At 36.5% G+C, this 23,199-nt stretch overlaps 1 protein-coding gene across 1 annotated transcript in view; it reads right to left on the bottom strand.

The window, feature by feature from the left end:
• Positions 1-17,534: 17,534 nt before the first annotated feature.
• Positions 17,535-23,199, bottom strand: part of LOC109237921 (GDSL esterase/lipase At1g28580-like) — a 10,532-nt gene continuing 4,867 nt past the window's right edge. Inside the window, exons 3-5 of the mRNA XM_019404315.1 lie at positions 23,026-23,174; positions 18,897-19,170; positions 17,535-17,973 (exon numbers count right to left, since the gene is read on the bottom strand). Coding sequence (XP_019259860.1) covers positions 17,717-17,973; positions 18,897-19,170; positions 23,026-23,174 — 680 coding nt within the window. The 3' untranslated portion in view covers positions 17,535-17,716. The remainder of the gene's footprint in view (positions 17,974-18,896; positions 19,171-23,025; positions 23,175-23,199) is intronic.

Genomic DNA, 23,199 nt, shown 5'->3' with positions numbered 1-23,199 from the left:
AGAGAATGGCAAGAGCATACAACAAGAAGGTGCGTCCCTGGAAATTTGAAGTGGGCCAGCAAGTATTGAAACGCATCCTTCCACATCAGACTGAAGCTAAAGGCAAGTTTGCCCCAAACTGGCAGGGGCCGTTCATTGTGACAAGAGTGTTGCCCAATGGTGCTTTGTATTTAACAGATATAGAAGGCAAATGTGTAGATATGGCTATCAATTCTGATGCAGTCAAGAGATATTATATGTGATTTCTTTGTTTGTATTCAATTGCGTTATTTGTATTTGGCATGTTTCAAAGATTGGAATGATGAAGGCATTTTATTCTGGTATCCAAACACTTTTATCCTTTGTTAAACCCTTTTTGAGCACCCCTGTTTTGGAATCAGAAGTAGAGTTTAGAAATAGAAAAGAAAAAAGAAAAAAAAAGGAAGAGAAAATTATAGAAAAAGAGAAAAAAAAAAGCAAAAGAAAGAAAAGAGAAAAGAAAAGAAGAAGAAAAATAAAGCAAAAGAAAGAGTAACAAAAACAAAGCAACTCTTATTCCTTGAACTACGTTCGACCTGATACCTTTTAAGGATACGTAGGCAGCTTTACACGGTTCGGTCTCATTAAAATAAAAATCCAAATTCCCCAGACTCAAAGAAACTGGGGCAGAAGTTGTGGTTTTGTAAAAGATCTGATTCCAAAAGTTGTAATTTTGAACCCTTTCATTTTAAGCTGTTTTGAGCCTGCAGGCCGCCTTTTCTTTCTAACCCCGTCCAAAAGCCTACACTACGGTCCAATGAAAGACCTTCCGATCAATCTTTGAGGAATGCCAAGTCAAGCGAGATTAGATGTATGATCCACATCATGGGTAACACTTTGTTCATGAGCACAAGGAAAGATGAATAAATGAGAGAGTCTTATTGGTGAAAACCCTCACGGGCACCGTAAGGCGATGAAAGCTGAGAGGAAATTTAAAATGAGAGAGTCTTATTGGTGAAAACCCTCGTAGGCACCGTAAGGCGACGGTGAGTTGAGAGATAAACAAATAAGAGAGGTTTGCTGGTGAAAACCCTTCGGGGCACTACAAGCCGAATGAGGTTCGTGACTTTATAGAGAGATTGGATTATGGAAATCCCGGTTTTGAAGTATGAAGACGTGGCATGAACTGAAATATTATTAGTTGAATGGTTTGGGCTGATTAATCCAAAATGCATGTCATGATCATTGGAGCCAGCTGCTTCACTCAGATAAGTCTCATTTCCATTTTTTCTTCCAATAGTTATCTTTGTTCGAAATTTTCCTTTTTATTCCTAATTCTCGAAGTCACTTTGCTTCGTTTCTTTTGGGTCTACTTCTTTAAGTCTTTTTCAATGTTAGCCTTGTTAAGCAAGCAAGAAAGGTTTTCAAAGCTTATTACCAACTTTTAATTGCACAAAGCAAAGTTCAGCCCAAGCATACCACAAGTGGCATGATTCAGAATGAGCAATAAGGTGTTAATGGGAGTTCAAGTGGTCAAGTGGTTTGTGAATTTTGAGGAAATATAAAGGTTCAAAATTGTCAGGACATAGGTGTCATACAACAAGTCAAGTGTAAGCTACTCGGGTCATTCAGGGTTTTGTGGTTAAGGTTCGATCAGAAGGTCAAACAATTCTTTGCTATCCCAAAGCAGCTAATCGGAATGAAGCATGGCAACGGCAAAAGCAGACACCTTCAGCAAGGATGCCACAAACTAACCACCACACTTTCAAACTGACAAGATTTTCTTTGATTGAAACAGGGGCAGGAAATTTTGTTTGCTCTGCAGGAATCCTGCATGAGGAAAGCACGTCCCAGATAAGTTTAGTTTCAAGTCTTCAGGACCCTCCTGGATAATGGGATTTAGTTTTAAGTTTTCAGGACCCTCCTGGATAATGGGATTTAGTTTTAAGTTTTCCAGGACCCTCCTGGATAATGGGATTTAGTCTTAAGTTTTCCAGGACCCTCCTGGATAATGGGATTTAGTTTAAGTTTTCAGGACCCTCCTGGATAATGGGATTTAGTTTTAAGTTTTCAGGACCCTCCTGGATAATGGGATTTAGTATTAAGTTTTCAGGACCCTCCTGGATAATGGGATGATGGGATTTATTTTTAAGCTTTCAGGACCCTCCTAGATAATGGGATAATGGGATTTAGTTTTAAGCTTTCAGAACCCTCCTGGATAATGGGAATTAGGTTTAATTTTTCAGGACCCTCCTGGATAATGGGATTTAGTTTTAAGTTTTCAGGACCCTCCTGGATAATGGGATTTAGTTTTAAGTTTTCAGGACCCTCCTGGATAATGGGATTTAGTCTTAAGCTTTCAGGACCCTCCTGGATAATGGGATTTAGTTTAAGTTTTCAGGACCCTCCTGGATAATAAGATTTAGTTTTAAGTTTTCAGGACCCTCCTGGATAATTGTAAGGCCCCGGAAAATTTCGCTAAGTAAATTTGGATTTCGTAGTGCCATGTAGGCTAATTATAATGTTTTATGTGCTATTAACATGATGGGCATCAATTGGATTTGGTAAACAAGTGTATGAGTCATATATTAAGTAAGGTGGGGTCCAAGGAGAGGCCTAAGTGTAAGCCAAATTGGAAAAATTTCATAATAGGCTAAGATTCCAAAGGTACTTGCACTAGTCCATACTTTGAACGAGCATATCTAAATATTTATAAGGTTTTATGTGATGAATAACCTATCAGATGATAGGTCTTTGAGTCTAGTTTCTAACGCTTCAAACCGTTCGTCATTTGGACATTCCTATACAAAGTTATGATCAAATTGCCAAAGGCTGGAAAAATGTGATCCTGTGTCGAATCTGCGATCGCAAATCTGTTGCATTTTTGACTTTGCGATCGCAGATCTGTCGCAAATTGGGCCAGTGTTGCCCAATTTCGGGCACCTATTTTGCGATGCATTCTGTGGCCCACATTCTTGTTTTGCGGTCCATTCTGCGATCGCAGACACGGTTTCGGAGGGTTGTTTTTCCTATTTTTATAGCCCGACCCCATTTTGATATATAGGCTTTGGGGTTCATTTTGGGATTATTTCCTACTGATTTTAGAGAGAGATGAGAGCATATAGAGAGATAAAAGAGGGGCCTAGCTTCATAATCATCCAAATCTTGCTCAAGTCTTCAAGAATCAAGGAAGATAACCATAGATTGTCCTCCATCCGGGTATGTCCTACTTCCAAAATTTCATGCATGAGGTTAAAGGTTCCAATATGTTGTGCGGGTTAGAAATAGGCCATTCATGTGGGACTAAGTTATAGTATGTGATGTTAAAGAATTAATATGGGTAGCTCATGTTAAAATTGGTTGAGGGAGGAAGGAATTGCCATTTCTAAACCTTGTAGTCTACTTCACATGTTAGGTATTTGATGAAATTCCTAAGAGAGTTACACCATGGGCAATCTTCCTAATTATTAATCGATTTCCGCTATCTCCTTATAGATTGTTATTGCTAGAGGTGTTGGTGTATTATAGAAACTTAAGGGAAAGCTCTTTGAGGTATGTATGGTTAACTTTAATCTTTGTAGAATCATCTCATTAGTGTCCTTGCATTTGGTATGAGTTCCTTGCTTGATCATACTTGAATTGTGTGTTCTAATGTGCTGAGGCGAAAGATTATGTTCCCTAATTGTCTTAGTTGTTTACCATTTCACCATGTTGCTTGAAGTTGTGAATCATGATTGTTTATGCTCATCCTATTATGTGCACAATTCATCATATGTTGGAACTTATCAATATGAAGGATAATACTATATGAACGAATAAATGAGGGGAAAATTTGAATATTTGAATTGTAACAATGTATCCAAGTGCAAAGAAATAAGCTAATAAAGAGGTGTGTGGTGCCATGTAATGGGAAAGTGGAAAGAAATGTGAACTAAGGAATAATTGAAAGAGGTTATGTCCCAAGTGAGATGGCTTAGCCGATCAGGCCGAGATCGAACGCCATGCTGTACACATGGTGACATTTACATCGGGAATATGAGTATAAATTATGATGTTGGTAATGTCTCACTTGGGATGGCATAGCCGGTCGGGCCGAGACCGGACTCCGTGTAAAAAGACACGGTGGCATTATGAATTATGGCACTTGACACTAAGAGACTCTAAATCAAAAGGATGAAAAGACGAAATAAGAAACTATGAGACTCTCACTTGTGTTCTCTGTATTTCTGTGCAGCATTGTTGGTTTCCATGACTGTCTTCTACTTGTATATTGTTTAATTCTATTTAGAGTAAAGTTTGTTCACACATACTAGTGCTATTCGATGGCACTAACGTCCCTTTTTCGGGGGCGCTACGTCTTTAAATGGATGTAGGTGTTTCTATAGCAGGCAGTGTTGGTCGCAGCTAGTGCCGCATCGTCCTTTCAGCTGACTTGGTGAGCCCCACTTCATTTTGGGGTCTTGTTTCATCTGTTAATCATGTACTTTGTATTTGAGGTATAGCCGGAGCCTTGTTGCCGGCATTTCCATATTATTCTTCAGTTGTATTTAGAGGCTCCGTAGACAGGTTGCGGGTAGTGTCGGGTATTGGAATTAAAATAGAAATATTGATGTTTGGCAATGATGTATAAAACTTGTAATATCTTCAAAATTGTGAATGAAGTTGCTAATGAAAATGAAATGGAAATCGTTAATGACATGTTTATAGAATTTGATTAATGGAGTCCATCTCCTATTTATTCATGAATTAGTTTGGGTAGAATGAAACCTAACAGGCTTGCTCAGTCGGGTTTACTCGGTTGAGCGCCGGTCGCGCTCCTCGGATTTTGGGGCGTGACAGACTTGGTATCAGAGCCTAAGGTTTTAAAGTGTCCTAGGATGTCTCGGAGCCGTGTCTAGTAGAGTCCTTCTTATCGGTGTGTAGTCGACCACATCTATAAGTTGGAGGCTATTTGGACATTTAGGAATTTCACCCTTCTTTGATGCTCCAGATCGTGCAGTAGAGCTCAAGATAGGGAGCTAATTTCCATTCTATGTCTTAATCTCAAGATGAGTAATTCATGATTTTGGAAGCAGAAAGGAGGGAATGCCCCCACCATTGAATATGCGAGAGATTGCCCAAGCGTTTGTTAAGAGAATGTATCGAGCCATGGAGGGATTGGTAGAACTTGTTGCTAAGGGGAGTACCCTTGTTCCTATTGATGTCTCTGCACCACCAGATCATGTAGTATATCAGTATGCTGCCTACGACGTTAGGGATGTGGAGTCGAGGGGTATCGATTAAGCTATTGCCCTACCAACCTAAAGTTAATAAGTGAGTCAGATCAAAATTTCTACTCTTTGTATATGTACATCCATATTGAAGAATTCTTATAAACATGGTCTTAACAAGGTGTTGAATAACAAAACATTGCATGTATCGACTCTTTGAACGAGACGCATTATTCGTGAATCCACTCTATTACAAATCCTCTTATTTACATTCTTGTGGAATTAAGTTCTATAATTGTGTCCTTGAATGGGGTTATGACAATGACTCTAGGATTAATACTTCCGACTTGCATTTCCTAAATTCTTAACAAGGGACTATACCTGATGAATTTCTTACAGAATATTTTATTGAAATGGACAACATCTGCCCACTTGTGCCTATGCATGCACCATCGTAAAGTTTACCTATGTGGTGTCGAGTTCCATGTAAAGCATCCCGGTGTTGCGATCCTTCTTGAGTCACTCTTTTACTCAGTTGTGTATATGGCTCATATGGTTTGAACAAGTCAATCTACTCTCTTGTGAATATCATCATGAAAGCTTCTCACTATCTAGTAACATAAGAGCATACCTTAACACCTATCACATGAGTGCATGTCAATCGAAATGGTCACCGTGTGCATAAAGTCTCTCTGAAAATTGAGATCCTCATGTTGCGCGCAAACGCACACACAAGTATACGCGGTCGTCAAGTAATAAAGTGACTAAAAGTCGGATGTCGATCCCACGAGGACTTGTGATTAACTATTAACTAAATTAGATTATCCTAATTATCTAAACAAGAATTAAACCTAGAAGTATTTGATTCTAAACTAATTAAAATAATAAAAACAAATAATGAACTTTGAATAGAGGAAAAGCAGATTTTAATATTATCAATGTAATGAAAACGATCTAGGGTTATGGACTATCTAACATTCCTATTGTATTCTTCAATTGAATTGACTAACTAATTTATCTAGTTTATTGGTTGACAGGGTTAATATTGCTCATAAGAATCTGTCGAGTTCTTACTTGCCTATTCAAGCTAACCTAACGCCTATATGTCTATGGAGTTAGAATCAACAAGAACGCATTTATAATTCCTGTAAATTAACCAAGCAAGGCAATTAGGTATATGTCTATCCTAACCGCGAATCCGTTCCCCGATGCCCAGGTTCAAGAACTTGCTCTAGTCAATCCTATATGCAATCTAGAATTTCCACTTTCGAGTTCAACTCTAGATCCGTAGATAGTATTCAATTGGTGATCAAGCAATCAAATAATTAAGTGCAAGATTGAATAAATAAACCAATATGATAAACTAAGAAATCAAAATCAATATCTGAATAACAATAGTCATGAAAGAACCACAACCCTAGAACGTGAAGTTTAGCTCCACATAGACATGGTAGCAAAACAATAAATCATACAAAGAAACATAAAAATTACTAAGTTTGGTGGAAGAAAAGATGAAACCCGGCCTCCACGGCGGCTCTGTGCTTGAGTTTTCCTCTCAAAAACGTCCTCCTCTGCCTCCTTAGTTCTAAATTATGTCAAAAGTGTGTCCCCCTCCTTCAAAGTGGTGTTTTAGGATGTATTTATATGACCTAGGGTTGATGAGGGGCGGAATTCTTCAATCCAACTTCGGATGGGAGAGCTGGAATCCGCGTCTGCCTTCGCGTCTAGACGCGGACTTTGACGCGGATCCGCGTCTGCCTTCGCGTCTAGATGCGGACTTTGACGCGGATCCAGCTTTTGAGATTCTTCCATTTCGCGAAGCGCTCCGTGCCTTTGCTTCGCTTCGCTGTTTTGTGCCTTAACTCTTCTCCTTTTTCGCGTCCAACTTCGTGCCACGCACGAGAATAGACGAGATCCCACTCCTTTAATTTCTTCTTTTTGTGTCGAATTGTCATCTTTTGATCATTTAGCATCCAAACTCGTTCCTACACATAAGAAACACATAATGAGTATATTTCACTTCGAAAATCATGTAATCTCCCGCGACACACACAAAAAATAATATGCAAATATACTAAAAAATATGCACTTTTCATCATTTATCACCAAACATCACTACCCCACACTTAAACGTTGCTCGTCCTCGAGTCAACTAACAATTCACACTATCCTTGTGCACTTTGTTTTTACACAATTGAGGCACACTACACCAATGACCATGGTTGATAGCAACAATTAAACATTAGCATATGCAATCACATACACTTCCCCTTTTCTTATGCCAACTTCAAAAATATTCAAACAATGACAACATGCTCATAACAATCCTAGCCTCACAAACCGACTCAATGTCACAATGTACTCATGGCTTGAACACCCAACATCCTAGAGAAGTCTAATAATGTTACCTATCCTTCGTGAAACCATGTGCCCTCACAACCAAGGCAAGAGAGTAAGTTGAATCCACACATCCAAATCTCATGATCAAATATATTTTAAGGACTCATACATATCAAAAAAAAACATATCGCTCACCCTCACAAAAGAAGTCACATGCATGTAATTGGTACCATAGGCTTGGCCTTAATGTAAATCTCTACTAATGTAGGCTCGCTCGATCTAAAATTAATTAGGACTTTTTCATGGTTGTAATGTGGGCTAAGGGACAGGTAGGATATATTTAGGAATAGTGACTAACCCTCCTAAGCACTTTAACACACCACATAATCTACTTTAAGCGCAAATTCTTCAATCCACTTCACTTTCACAATTAATATCATTCCAAAAATGCTCCCTTCTTCTTTAAGCACTACATTAGTTCATACCCACTAGCAGGAACAAGACAACAATGTATTCATCTCTATTTTTAATCCTTCAGATTATTCTTTTTTTTTTCAATTTCTGCTAGTGGTGTATTATTTTACAAAACTAGTGCACCTTTTTTCCTTTTATTGGTTTCACTCAAAAGCCACCCCACACTTAGTTCCTTCTTGCTTCTTTTAGCGCTCATCTCACAATTAAAGTGCTTTAAGAGGAAAAGGGATCAAAACAATGTCAATTAAGAATATAAAGGGTATAGGCTGGTAATGTGGGTGCCAAATAAAAGTCTATAGGCTCAAAAGGGTTAATTAAGGATAAATTTTATTTGTGATAAGTAATAAAGCTCAATGAAAGATTAAAGAAAGCCTAAAATCACTTTTCAAACCGAACATCACCTAAAATTTCGCTTCAACTCACATACCGGGCAAGTTCTAGACACAAGTACAATACATAGAGTATACAAAAACCTCACCACACATGGCACATGACTCACTAAGAACGGTCTCATTCCGACTCTCAAACAAATGCAAGTATTCACGGAGTCACGAGATATTAAGAATTAAGCACAAAGTGAACATAAGTCAAGAAAATGAGAAGTAGGCGTCACAAAACTTGCTATCCAAGTAAGCAAGGCATCATCAATAAATTCAAATCATAGGGAAGATACTATACATGCCAAAGCCTAAGTATGCTACTATCAAACAAGTCAAGGGCTCCTAGGTTTATCTCATCTTTCTTCCTCCATTTTATTCCCTAAACTACTCTAAAAGAAAAAACTACCTGGTTCAAACTACATCCCATGGAAAAGAACCGAGGCACAAAGAAAAACCACGGGGGATTATTACTACCTAAAGAAAGCTAATAGACATATTTTTGTGTTTTTTTGTTTAGACTTTAATCCTTCAAGAAAACTGTCTAGGAGATCCATCGTCGGGAAAAGTCCAAATTTTTTGATTTTTTTTTTTTAAAAAAATTACTACACTAAGAACGAGTACTATAACTAAGCTAACATAGCACAGAAAATTACCCAGACAATCTCCTCACCCCACACTTAAAATTGTGCAATGTTCTCAATGCACACTAACAATAACAAGAGGGTAAAAGAGACTCCCTGGCAGGCCAAAGGCCGAAGCATTAGCAGCTCACGGATACTCAGACTTCTCCCAGGTACGATCCTTTGTGCGGTCACCCCACACTTATTTCAACCACATAGCTCACTTTTGCACACTTCCAGTGGCTTTTCTTTTATGCTCATAATCCTACAAAAAAACGCTACAAAGATAGAAAAATAAAATAAACAAAAATAAATAAAAATAAAAGAAAGCAATAAAGTTGGGTTGCCTCCCAACAAGCGCCTAATTTAAAGTCGCGGCACGACTTGAACCAATTTTTGTCTCCACCTTGAACTTATGAATTGTACCCCTAACATGGCATCCAGTCTGTGGCTATGCACCTTTGGTGGGGCTACAAAGATAACCAGGCCAAGTAATAAATTTTTCACTCTGCACCTCTCGGCCTTTAGATGAGGAATGTAATTTTTGCTCTTTGGCACAACAAATTCAAGAATATAGGCACTCTCGTCCTCACTCTTTGACCCCCTCATTGGCTCAGATGGCTCGATTACTATCTTACTATCTAAACACAATGTGGAAAAATGATTGGAATGAGGTCTAATGCGCCCTAACTCATGAATTTTACTACTATTTGCATTTCCATATTTACACACACTCAAGTCTCCCAAAGTAATGTTATCTACTACCTCACATGACTCTAGAGCACTCTTCTCAATATTGGCATCATCGAGAAAAACATGGTCTAGTGATTGGTATTCTCGATTTAGCTCCTCAATTTGGTCTAAAAGATTTTTTTCAGCTTCATACAACTCATTATTCAATTGTTGGGCGTTATACGCATCAACCTTTGTGCTCAAATCTGCATCTAAGTTATGCACAGCCAAGCTAAAATTATCAATTTTATGTGCAAGTTCATCTCTCTCCTTAGACCAATCATTCACCAACGTTGTTCGAAGACAACGTCGTTCCTCATATTCCCTTAATCGTGAATATTCTTCCCAATACCAACCCTTACTCTCATATTCAAATTCAGACCTCCAAGAAGTCAGGTCATGACAAGACCAAAAATACGAGCCATAAAAGTCTTTTGTCAACCAAGAGTCTTCATCAATAGCCTTACCTCCGTATATTTCATCCCCAGATGTCATGCTGAGAGAACTAGGAACACACTAAGAAAAAAATATCAAATATTTGTAAAAATAAAAGTATATACAAAAAAAGGATAAAATTTAAAGTCTAATCTAGAAAAATAGTAAATTTCTAAGTCCCCGGCAACGGCGCCAAAAACTTATTGCGGCCAAACGCACACGCAAGTATACGCGGTCGTCAAGTAATAAAGTGACTAAAAGTCGGATGTCGATCCCACGAGGACTTGTGATTAACTATTAACTAAATTAGATTATCCTAATTATCTAAACAAGAATTAAACCTAGAAGTATTTGATTCTAAACTAATTAAAATAATAAAAACAAATAATGAACTTTGCATAGAGGAAAAGCAGATTTTAATGTTATCAATGTAATGAAAACGATCTAGGGTTATGGGCTATCTAACATTCCTATTGTATTCTTCAATTGAATTGACTAACTAATTTATCTAGTTTATTGGTTGACAGGGTTAATATTGCTCATAAGAATCTGTCGAGTTCTTACTTGCGTATTCAAGCTAATCTAACGCCTAGATGTCTATGGAGTTAGAATCAACAAGAACGCATTTATAATTCCTATAAATTAACCAAGCAAGGCAATTAGGTATATGTCTATCCTAACCGCGAATCCGTTCCCCGATGCCCAGGTTCAAGAACTTGCTCTACTCAATCCTATATGCAATCTAGAATTTCCACTTTCGAGTTCAACTCTAGATTCGTAGATAGTATTCAATTGGTGATCAAGCAATCAAATTATTAAGTGCAGGATTGAATAAATAAACCAATATGATAAACTAAGAAATCAAAATCAATATCTGAATAACAATAGTCATGAAAGAACCACAACCCTAGAACGTGAAGTTTAGCTCCACATAGACATGGTAGCAAAACAACAAATCATACAAAGAAACATAAATATTACTAAGTTTGGTGGAAGAAAAGATGAAACCCGGCCTCCACTGCGGCTCTGTGCTTGAGTTTTCCTCTCAAAAACGTCCTCCTCTGCCTCCTTAGTTCTAAATTATGTCAAAAATGTGTCCCCCTCCTTCAAAGTGGTGTTTTAGGATGTATTTATATGACCTAGGGTTGATGAGGGGCGGAATTCTTCATTCCAACTTCGGATGGGAGAGCTGGAATCCGCGTCTGCCTTCGCGTCTAGACGCGGACTTTGACGCGGATCCAGCTTTTGAGATTCTTCCATTTCGTGAAGCGCTCCGTGCCTTTGCTTCGCTTCGCTGTTTTGTGCCTTAACTTTTCTCCTTTTTCGCGTCCAACTTCGTGCCACGCACGAGAATAGACGAGCTCCCACTCCTTTAATTTCTTCTTTTTGTGTCGAATTGTCATCTTTTGATCATTTAGCATCCAAACTCGTTCCTACACATAAGAAACATATAATGAGTATATTTCACTTCGAAAATCATGTAATCTCTCGCGACACACACAAAAATTAATATGCAAATATACTAAAAATATGCATTTTTCATCATTTATCACCAAACATCACCTCACATCCCCGTCATAGGAAGATCTTGTGTCGCCATAACTTTCGTGTCCACTTGGGACATCCCGCAGTAAGTAGCTCACTTTGTCCTAGTATGTGGTTGCTCGTGGCGTGGTCGTATATTGCAGTTGGGAGTTAATACAGCAGAAGCATGTCCAGCTTATAACAAATGTTTATTTTCTCTTTACACCTCCACAACATGTGTTAATTGTGTTCCTTAGTTAGTGAATTCATTGTGCTAGTTTCCCAACACTTGTTCGATAACCATGAGAGAACATATCCTTCTATGTGTCATTGTAACACTTCCTTTCTCGTAAGGACCCTTACTAGGCTCTCCGTCAAGACCAAGCGCACCTTTGGAGGTTATCTTATCGTAGCACAACGTCTGTTTCTCTTGTCTTTCTGTCTTTCATTAGCATCTAGGTATTTCTCAAGTCAAAATCCATGGAGAACTCATTATGAACATCTGCAAACCTTCCTTAATTATTTTATACTATCTCATTGAGTTCCCACCTCACTTCATGTTCATTAAGGGTTGATAGCATGCCGCAATTACTGAGATTGAATGATCTCCTTTCGATAATGGATTATCTACACATATGCTAGTCCAACGATCTGCTTATCAGTCTAACTCTCGCCTTTGGTTTTGGGTTGACCAAGGAGCAATACACCTAGTAACACATTCGTATGCCAAAACTTTTCTCTCAATCAAGTCTTATAGCGTCTCCCAATTTGGCTGGTAATAGTTGGTTGTGTAGAAGTGTGCTATACTGCTTCATTGTGAAGTTAAGTTGCTAAACATAATCGGATTTGTGAATTCTGGAGCTATACATCACGTGACTACATACTGTCACACCTCCTTTTTACTACACCCACAAGGGTGTTTCACTTAAAGGACAATCGGAACGGGATTTATTATTAAGATTTCAAAGTCGCCACTTGGGAGATTAATGGTGTCCCAAGTCACCGGTTGAATCCCAAACCGAGGAAATTATTGACTCTGTTAACAGGCTTGCTCATTCGGGTTTACTCGGTTGAGCGCCGGTCGCGCTCCTCTGATTTTGGGGCGTGACAATAATGGGATTTAGTTTCAAGTTTTCAGGACCCTCCTGGATAATGGGATATAGTTTCAAGTTTTCAGGACCCTCCTGGATAATGGGATTTAATTTCAAGTTTTTCAAGGCCCTCCTGTATAATGGGATTCAACTAACACTCACAGAGCCAGGTAGCAAACTGGGGCAGAAAAGTTTTTTTTGTTTTATCTGTTTTGTTGTAATAGCAGGCGCCTACTTGAAAAATGAGGGAATTATTTCAAAATTCAAGTCAGTATCATGTGCCCACCCGAAGAACGAGGGAATTCATTTCAAGTTTCAAGCCAGTATTAGGCACCCACCAAGAGAACGAGGGAATTCATTTCAAGTGTTAAGTCAAGTAGCAGGCACCCACCTGGAGAACGAGGAAATTCATTTCAGAGTTAAGTTCAAGTTCAAGACAACAGCAGGAACCCGCCTGAAGAATAGGGTCAATTCAAGTTAGAATTAGCGCAAGCTCGCCTCAAGAGTGCGAGTCAACAGTTGGAGATGCACAACAGAACTGTAGAATATTCAAGATCAAGTTTTTGAAGACCCATAGATAGGAATCTTGTAACTCATAGCTGATAGATTTGCTTAGTTTCTTTTCATTTTTAGTTTTGGTGTAATAAGGAGTTCAGCAAACAGTAGCAGCAGCAACAGCAGTGAAATCACAGTTTCTCGGTAGTCCCAGCTACCAAAACTTTCAGAACTACAAGGACCTGATTCCTTTAAAGCCAAGGATATGTAGGCAACCTCAGAAGCAAGGTTCGGTCAAACTTTTTCAAAACGCTTCCCATGGAGTATCCAAACGGGCAAAAATTGCTCGTAATTGCTCACTTTGTCTTTGCCCGAAAATCCTTCGTGTTTCCGAGCAAAAAGGAGCAGCTGTGAGCACGTGATTTTTGCCCGAATAATAATACTCCTACAAATTCGCAAAATAGATTTTTTCCTAATTATTTTTATTTTTATAGTATTTTTAGGAAGGTTTTGTTAATTGTTGTTGGCTTTTAGTTGCATGTTTAACATTTTAAAATCATGAAAAATACCCTAAAAATGTTCAAATTTCATGCATTCCATTTTAGGTTGTTATTTGTATTTTTTAAGGTTAAGTTGTTAATTAATTACATTATAAAACAAAAAAATTACAAAAAATGCCATAAGTTCTTGTATTTTTAGCTTTTAATTTCGAATTTATCTTTCGTTTGTTTAGGTTAATTGATTATATAAATATTAGAAATAGTAAATAGGTTAATTTTACAAATTAGAGTTAAGTTAAGATTTAATTAGGATTTTTAGTCAATTTAAGATTTAAGATCAAGAAAAAAAAGAGGAAAATTGAAGGGCTTGTTATGGTCTTAGTAAAACTAGGCTAAAAGCATCTCAGTGGCCCAAATCCCTTCATCCGCCAGGCCCAAATACCCTCACCTGGTCCAGTCCCAGCTAAAACACCAAACGACGTTGTTTCGTTACACTTAAATCTCAGCCGTTGATTTCATTTAATCGGACGGCTGAGAACTAATCCCCTACCTTCCTTATATCTGTCCGAAGGACCCCCCCCCCCCCCAAACCCTAGAGAACCCTCCCACAACTCACCTCCCTCATCTCTCTCTCACCCTAGCCGTCGCTGCCGCCGGAAATCGCCCCACGGTGGCAGCCCGTCGCCAAATAACCCCAAACTCACACTCCACACTCCCCATACCCCCTAATCACTAATCCACCATCTATTATCCCAAAATCCCCGCCCATTCTCTCCAATTTCATATCTAAAATTTGGAAAACCTAATTTTTCCCCTTCTCTGGCCGTTTTCGTTCCCCAGCCGATCGTTTCGACCTAGAACCTGCGTCAATGGATTTTTCTTGACAAGAACAATCGATTGACATTGGTTTTTGTTCATTCCGAAAATTTCAAGAATCCGGCCGAACTTCAAGGATTCACTTTAAATCGTCTTTCTCTCTTATTAGGTGTTCTCTTGTCCCTCCTATCTTGTTTTGTTGTTTTGTTTGTTCTATCAAAAATTAAAGAAAAAAAAAAGAAGAAGAAGAACAGTGGTTTTTCTTTAATTTAATTGTTGAAAAGATTTTCTGTTTATTTTTGTTTATTTATTATTTTGTTTAGGGTCTTTTGTTAATTAACAAGCTTAGCTTATAGTTCATTAGCATTATAATTAGTTCAATCATGTTATTAAAATTTCAGTATTTATAATTTTACAATGTTTGTCATTCGATCTTCGGTTCGTCTGTTTGGGATTCTGTGTGTTGCCGGACTTGGCCCATTTGTTTGGGCCTAAGCCTGTTGGTCAAATGACCTAAGCCCTGAGTGTTTAGGGTAATTATAGGGATCTGGCAGGGCATTATAGGGATTAAATCTGAGAGAATATTGTGTATAACTGACTGAGGATGTTCTAGAGATAGGATAAGGGGTTAAGATGCAAATAAACTAGAAATTAGGTCAGATTTTTGGGCTGAAAATGGTCAATTTGAGAAGTAAAAAGGGGCAAAAACATATATAGAATATTTGGAATGGACAGCTGTCCATATTCAGTTATGAAAGATGCTTTTCTTTTTTCTGAAATTGAAGGAGCACATGGTAGATTTTATTCTCTATATATAGGACCTCTTCTTTCTCACAAAGACACGGATGGACACCCTAAAAGTCCTCTCTGAAATTCCATTTCCTTTCTTCATCTTTAGGACTGCTCTGAAAGCAGAATTTTCACCTTAGAATTTTCTTTACAAGTCTAGTTTCCTTCATAAAAAAACAAAAAAAAAAGGGGGGGGGGGGGGGGTTGATTAGTTTGGTTTTTTTGGATCAACTCTGATTTTCTGAAGTTTGGTTTGGATTTGAGATCAAGCTTCATTCTGGGATTTCATTGCTGTTCCTCTACTAATTTGCTATTGTCCTTCCGGCTGTTGTTTCTCTTTAGTTGTCCAAAGGCTTATTTTCTTCTTTTTTCTTTGTTGCTGATTAAGGTATGTATTGATAGTTCAAATAATGTAGGGGCTGTTTGAATATCATGACTATCTTATATTTTTGAAAGTATTGTTATTTGTTTAGTTCATGGATGTTCTATTTTGTTGATACATGTTTTATATGCATCTCTCACTTCATCTTAGTAGATCACTTGTTTGGCTAAGTCTATTTACTGATATTTGATTGCATATTGCTTTGGTTAGTTCAAGTGTTGAACAAAAATGCATGTTCAACTTGCCTAAATTGCAATGCTCGATTTTTGAGTTCCCTGAATATGAGCATTTTGTGTGTTATCAGATCTGTGTCTTTAAAGTAATATCACAGTTTGAAATAAAATCTGTACAGACGGTTGAGTTTGAAAATTATAGATTTCATAAGTTGATTAATATTCATGTGTTTGAGCAGGCTAGATTTGTGATTTGATACAAGGTTAAGTAAATGTGAAGTGGAAGAGAGAATAATGATCTATAAAGTTTAGTGTTGCATGATTAATTTTTATTGTAAGTTTCACCTATGGTTATTATTGTATAATTCTGGCAGATTCATTGTTGGGTTTTGTATAATTTGATTTAATTACTTTTTGGTATGGTAACTGAATATGTAATAGTATGCCTTCATTTGTTGTATTCCAATGTTGTGGGCCTGAAACAAGAAGGGTTTAGCCTAGTAAAAATGAGTCAAACGCTATGGGCCTCAATGTAGGCCAAATGACCTTCCATGTGATTGAATTAAGGTTCAACTCTGTTGCTAAACCCATATATGACCCATTACCATTAATTGGTTGTTGAATGTCTAGAATCGAGTCACTAAAACAGGTTAACCCAATAATCTGTCAAACCGCGGTTAGCTTTGTTGCATGAATTCTTTAGCAACTCAAAATTTCGATTATTCTATCTTTTATGGCTGTTAGCAATCAAATCCAGTTGCCTCTATCCAAATTCGTAAGCCACTAACTTAGTGCAACAAAGATCCAAGGATTAGAATTAGTTTAGCACCTGCAAGTTTGTCCATCATGATTTCAATCCATAACTCTCAGAACTAGTGCAGAATCCCAAAATAGATTAGGAAATAAGTCACAAACATCGTAGCTTGCTTTAAGCGCGATTAATAAATAAATCCTCGCGACTATGGGTACGGTTCCCGTGGCATAGTTGCGATACATAAATTCAAATTCGGGTGTGCATTTCATGTGACCCGGCTAAAACTTCAAGTAATGATAAAATAAACATATTGTAAATTACGGGTGCATTTTATGTGACACGGTTTGCAACGTGTACGACAATCATGATTTGTTCTATAAACATTAACAGCGGTTAGATAGTTAAAAATGCTCATAGGTTAAAAATGTGTAATTAATCAGATAATTAGGCCAATTACTAATAGTTGAGCGACCGTGCTAAAACCACGGAATCCGGGAATGCCTTACACCTTCTCCCAGGTTAACAGAATTCCTTGCCCGGATTTCTGTGTTTCGCGGACTGTAAAACAGAGTCAAACTTCCTCGATTCGGGATTTTAAACCGGTGACTTGGGACACCATAAATTATCCCAAGTGGCGATTCTGTACTTGAATATAAATAATCCCGTCCGATTATTGTCATTTAAATTAGAAAAACTCCCTATATCCCCTCCGAAAAAAAGGAGGTGTGAGACTTTTGACATTTGACCTTAAAAGTTTGTCGAGTCAAAAATCTACATCATCTATTTTCAAGGTCATAATTTAGTGTAATTTCTTGAACAAAAAACATAAAAACTTAAAGCCCATTTTAAAGTCCATAAATCTAAAACCAAACAACCAAACCGAACTGAATTATTTAAGTTCAACGTTTGCATTACATTTTTACAAATCGTAAATTAACAAAAGAATTGAACCAAATACACACTTTATATATAACATGAATGGCTAATCTAAAAGAATATTTTCTTTTTACTGGTTTTATATTTTAAATGTTTCTTTCGGCTTTCTAAATTTGGGAAACTTGGGCCTCACTAATCTCAGAAGGACAAAAACCATTAATAGGAGGATTAGTGAATGGGCCTTCCAATAAACTTTTTGTCATCCATCTATAAGCAGCCTCTGTCAAATGATAACCATCCCAATTAATATATTGGTTAGGTTCCTCACAACTTGTTGCTGGATAATTGCCACATGGAGCAAAAGGATTGAAATTATACGGACCTCCACCTCCACAACATGTTACAAGTCCACCCTTCAAAAATCCTGCAATATACGCGTAAAAACTTAGTCGCTTTAAGTATTTACATCAAACAAATAAATATTTGACATATACATTTGGACATAAATTCTCTTACTTAATCATAGTGGCTCTCGCTAACATACTACATGAACATGGTATGTTAGTAATGTACCCATTTTGTGCGTTTCTTTAAATGCTATGAGCAACCCGATTAGTTCCACGGCTGGTTAAAATATAACGATCGTGTAAGAAAATATTTGTATTAAAGGTCAGCTCAGTGCATGATATATCCCAGAATTCATGCAGAGTTTAGGGAAGGGTCACACCCCGAAGGATGTGGCGTAGGCAGTCTACCCTGATGCAACCATCAGTGCGGTTTGAACTATTGATTTATGTAATTGGAAATAACCAATTAGGTTTACGACGAAACCTAGAAATCGATCACTGCTCCAATTTGAGCTGATCCTTTAGAGTCTGCATTAACTAAATCGGAAGCTTAATTCGAAAGACGAGAGTAGGCTCGATGAGGATCAAAAGACTGATTCTCGACCCTCTAAAGTTAGAAAGCTAGTTAGACTGCAGTATATGCCTATGGAAAGAAAAGTCACGAATGGCTGATTCCACGGCTTGAATCCGTGACCTATAAGGTCATACAAAGACAACTTTATCGTTGCTCCAAGACTCCCCTTCGAAGAAAATATTGGTATTAAAGGGCATCCTAGTGCACGAAACATCCCTCAATTCATACAGGGTTCCGGGAAACGCCGAACCTCGAGGGGTGTGATGTAGGCAGTCTACCCTGACACTAGCATTAATGGCTGATTCCACAACTAGAACTCATGGTTTATAAGTCACACAGGACCAATTTTATCGTTGCTTCAAGACTTCCCTTCTAAGAAAATATTTGTATTCTCACTGAATATAAGTTAAATCCAAATAAAATTACCGTATTTGCTAGGAGCGCGATAGAGTTGCATTGCAGCATTGTAATAATCAGCATAGATAATATTAACATGGGGATGGATCTCTCTAAGACGATGTAATTCCCTTTGAAGAAGTTGATTATGATGAGAAGCAAAGTGATTAGGCCAAATGAGACATCCTAATTCATCATAATCTTCTTTATTCCAGCTTTGGTAATATGTCAGATAAGATGAAGCACATCCAAGAGGTAACACACTTGGCACCATTATTGTCTTGGCCCCAAGCTCCACTAGTTCCTGCATTCAATAAAATAAGGAATTATTATACAAATAGCCGACCAAATCTAATATTATATATATTTATTTTATATATATATATATATTTTACATGAATTATATAAGTATTACATCTACTAGCTATTTTTAGTTTAAGCAGTTGGGTATAGTGTAGACATCAAAATTTTAACAGATCAAGCCCGTAAGAAATTTGGCGTAAATCCTAAATTCAAGACACTCCAAGACTACTCTTGGAATTCTAGGAGTCTATTAGGATTGCTTGGAGGTAGGAGTGGCAAACGGACGGGACAGGTAGGATATGGTTCGGGTCAAAAATGGATAATGAAAAAACAAATAAATTATGCGACGACACATATTTAATATTGATAAAAAACGGGTTAATCAGCAGATAATATGAATAACCATAATGATCACTTTTGGGAGAATTCCTAGTCTCCCAAACTTGAGGAACCCCAATTTGAGGCTTTACAAATGTAAAAGTTAAACCCATTAGTTATCCATTGATTACCCATTGGTTATCCATTTTCTAAATGATAATATGATTTTTAACCATATTTGACCCGTTTTTAAAAGTTCATTATCCAACCCATTTTTTAGTGGATAATATGGGTGGTTAACTATTTTCTTGTAACTATTTTGCCACCACTACTTGGAGGCTACTCTACCAAAACCCTAACTTGGAGACTAATCTATCCTAACCCTATAGCACTCCAGTAAAAAAGTTTACATACTCCCTTAAAAAGAATCTCGAAAATTGAGATCTCGAGAATCTCATAAACTCATAGGATATTCATAAAGGGATCAAGATGTGCCCGGATAATTCTTGACAATCAAATACTTTAAGAAGTCCCACAACATCCTTCAATGGAGACATCCTTTTATGGAGATCAAATACATCTCAAGGAGATCTACGTCATCCTACGTTCAAGAAACATGCTGCTCCGGCCTTCGAATCACGGAAATAATCTGGAGAAAATAATCAAGGGTGAAACAAATTGTACTCATAGTTGATTAATACAATTATTTTATTCTTTTGTGATTACAGTTATTTTTCGTATATACTTATTGCAAACAGGCGGCTATATGTATTGATTCTTCACTTAAAATTTAGTTCTTGCATTCGATAAAATAAATTCAGATGTAGTTCAAAAGAGGGAAGGGATGGGAGATGGGGGTGGAATTAAAATTTAGTTCCTGCATTCAATGAAATAAAAAGAATAATAAAATTTCAGATTTTGTTATAAAGAACGAAGGCGATGGGAGATGGGGCGTGGATTTGAAATTGAAATTTTTAAGTAGACACTTTCATCAAACATAGACGTTGATTGCTTTTTTTTTTTTTTTTTGGTAGAAAATCTCACTTTATATCCATTAATTCCAAACTATTTACCCTTTAATGCCCAGGCCCAAACTATTTACTACTCCTACCCATGACCCCCAAACTATTTACCAGCCTTTATTATGTTCCTCTTCTTCTTCTTCCTCATTTTACCTTCCTCCAATTCTCCATCTCTTTTATATTTCTTCTTATTTATTCTTACTGTAATCGCCACTAGCTAGTCACATCAGCAACATGCAATATTCGTTCTTATTCGACCTTAATTTAGTTTTAGTTTCAACGGAATCTTAACAATTTGGATATTGTTTTTTCTCGCTCGGTTTTCTAATGGAATACTCATTAATTGTTGAAGTGGTGCTATTATTTGAAGATTTATTGTTTGATTCGATGTGGTGTTATAAAATATTGCTTATAGCATCTTCGAGTAAGCTTTCCAGATCTAAATTTTTATGTGTATTTGAATATCCACCATTGTAGGGCTTGAAGCTCAATTTTATTTTTGAAGATTTCTTGTTTGATTCAAAGTGGGTGCTGTTAAATATTGCTTATAGTACCTTATGGAAGTTCATACAGAAATTTGATAGCGTTTGGAGCTGATTTGAGGTGATTGAGATCGAAATTTTCAATTGAAAATCGAAGAAGAACACAGCTACAATATACCGCTACAGTATACAATACGCTGTAGGAGTATATAGCTATACTGCAACACTATACTATTATAGTTTACAAAACAGTATATCGCTACAGTATACTAATATACTATAGGAGTATATAGTTATACTGCAACAGTATACTATTATAGTATACAATATATTGTTATGGTATACTGTATAATATGTAAGATACTATAACAATATGCTATAATAGTATACAATATACTATAATAGTATACTTATTACCCGTAAATTCACTTGTCTTTTCTCTTTTAATTTGTTTTAAGCTTTTACCTAAGCGTGAGGGGCAAACTGAAAATGCAAAAAAAAAAAAAAATTATAGTATGCTATATGATGTAACGGTATACTCCTACAATTAGATCCCTTTAGAATTTTTAATTTTTTTTTTTGACAACTGATATTATTTCAGTTTAATAATTGAATTAAAATTTTTCTAACTCTTTACGTACAATTGTATACCCTGTTGGTATAGCTATATACTATACTGGTATCATATGTTACTTAATATTTTTTCGGTTGTATTAACTACATTTAATTGGTACACAATTTGATTTTTCTTTAGTAATAATATAAAAAAAAAAAGAATCATAAAAAATAGTAAAAACAGTAAATGAAATTAGATTATAAAGAGAAAAAGAATATTTAAAAAAATAGAAGTTAAATGAAATTAGAAAAGGAAAAAAGAAAAAAATAAGAAGAAAACGAGAAAAAAAAAGGAGAAAAGAAAAAAAAAAGAAAAAAGAAAAGAAAAGAAGCATAGAAATAAAAAAGAATTGGAGAATAAAGAAAAAATTCCCCACAAAACCTACTATGGGTAGGAAATGTAATTAGTTTATGGGTAGGAAAACAAATGGGTAGATAGGGGTAAATAGTTTTGTTTTTGTGGGTAACTGTGTCAAAACCCCTTTTTTTTTTTGTTGTTGTAGTATGATTGCTTTAAGAGTTGAAGGTGACTTTAACCATAAGTAATACTTCGAAGTGGTTTGTAAAGTAATTTTCTATTAAAAATTTAATAGTAGTTTATACCTATGAAATAATCTAAGTCTATACTTAAATTTTTTTTTTTCAAGAATCTTGCTTAAATGATTACTTTCTAATTTAAGAAGGGTTTACTGAATTAAGAATAATTCCAAGGTCGAAATATTTGATCTTAATTAGTTTGTTTGAACCTTTATGACTAGGCATGGAATTTTAGGGGGAAAAAAAACTTTTGAAACTTATAGACTAAAACAATTTATAAATATTTGTGTGGTTAAAATCATTTTAAGGGTAAGTCGAGAATTTTAAAGTTGCCCTATATATGGTTACAATTTCAAGATTGGCTGTTGACTGTTGGACAGAATTATGCTTTGGTTGAGAATTTGAGAAGACAGGTAGGCAGGAACACAACTAACTGGAACCAGCACATGGAATGGATAATCAAGAATGCCAAAAGAAAGACTCAAGCAGCTCAAGTGTTTAAATATAATCAGTTGCAGAAGCAGAATTTTTATCAAAAAAATTCAAAAAGTAGAAAAAAGTAAACACATGAGAATTAAGAGAGTTTCAACAGTTAATATATATATATACATAAAAAAAACTTTAACCTTATATACGCAATATAATTTTTCTATCCCTTTTTCGCCACCCTAGCTCTATCCATGCATGCAAAGGTTGTCAATGCTATTTGGATGGAAAGAAATCAGAGTATCTTTGAACATTGCAGCAAGACATTAACAAGATAATTAGAGAAATTGCTGCCTCAAACAAAACCAGGAGACTACTCCAACCTTATTTAGTTTGAAAAATAGTTTTGGAAAAATATATATATTTTTCAAGAGGATGAAGGAGCTAGACACTTACATGAGCACCAGAGGCAATAGTTTGGACGACTAAAGGGATGATAGGCAGAATTTCATTTATATTTTTGCCTGAAAGAAGTGCATGTGTATAATCATTGCCTCCAAATTCCCCTAGAAGAAATAATGAACTCTCCAAAAAAATTTTGCAACCTGTCCAAAAGAAACCAACGTAGGT

The sequence above is a fragment of the Nicotiana attenuata genome, unplaced genomic scaffold, assembly GCF_001879085.1.
Source record: "Nicotiana attenuata strain UT unplaced genomic scaffold, NIATTr2, whole genome shotgun sequence".
Classification (NCBI taxonomy): Eukaryota; Viridiplantae; Streptophyta; class Magnoliopsida; order Solanales; family Solanaceae; genus Nicotiana; species Nicotiana attenuata.
This window is presented reverse-complemented; position numbering and strand designations above follow the sequence as displayed.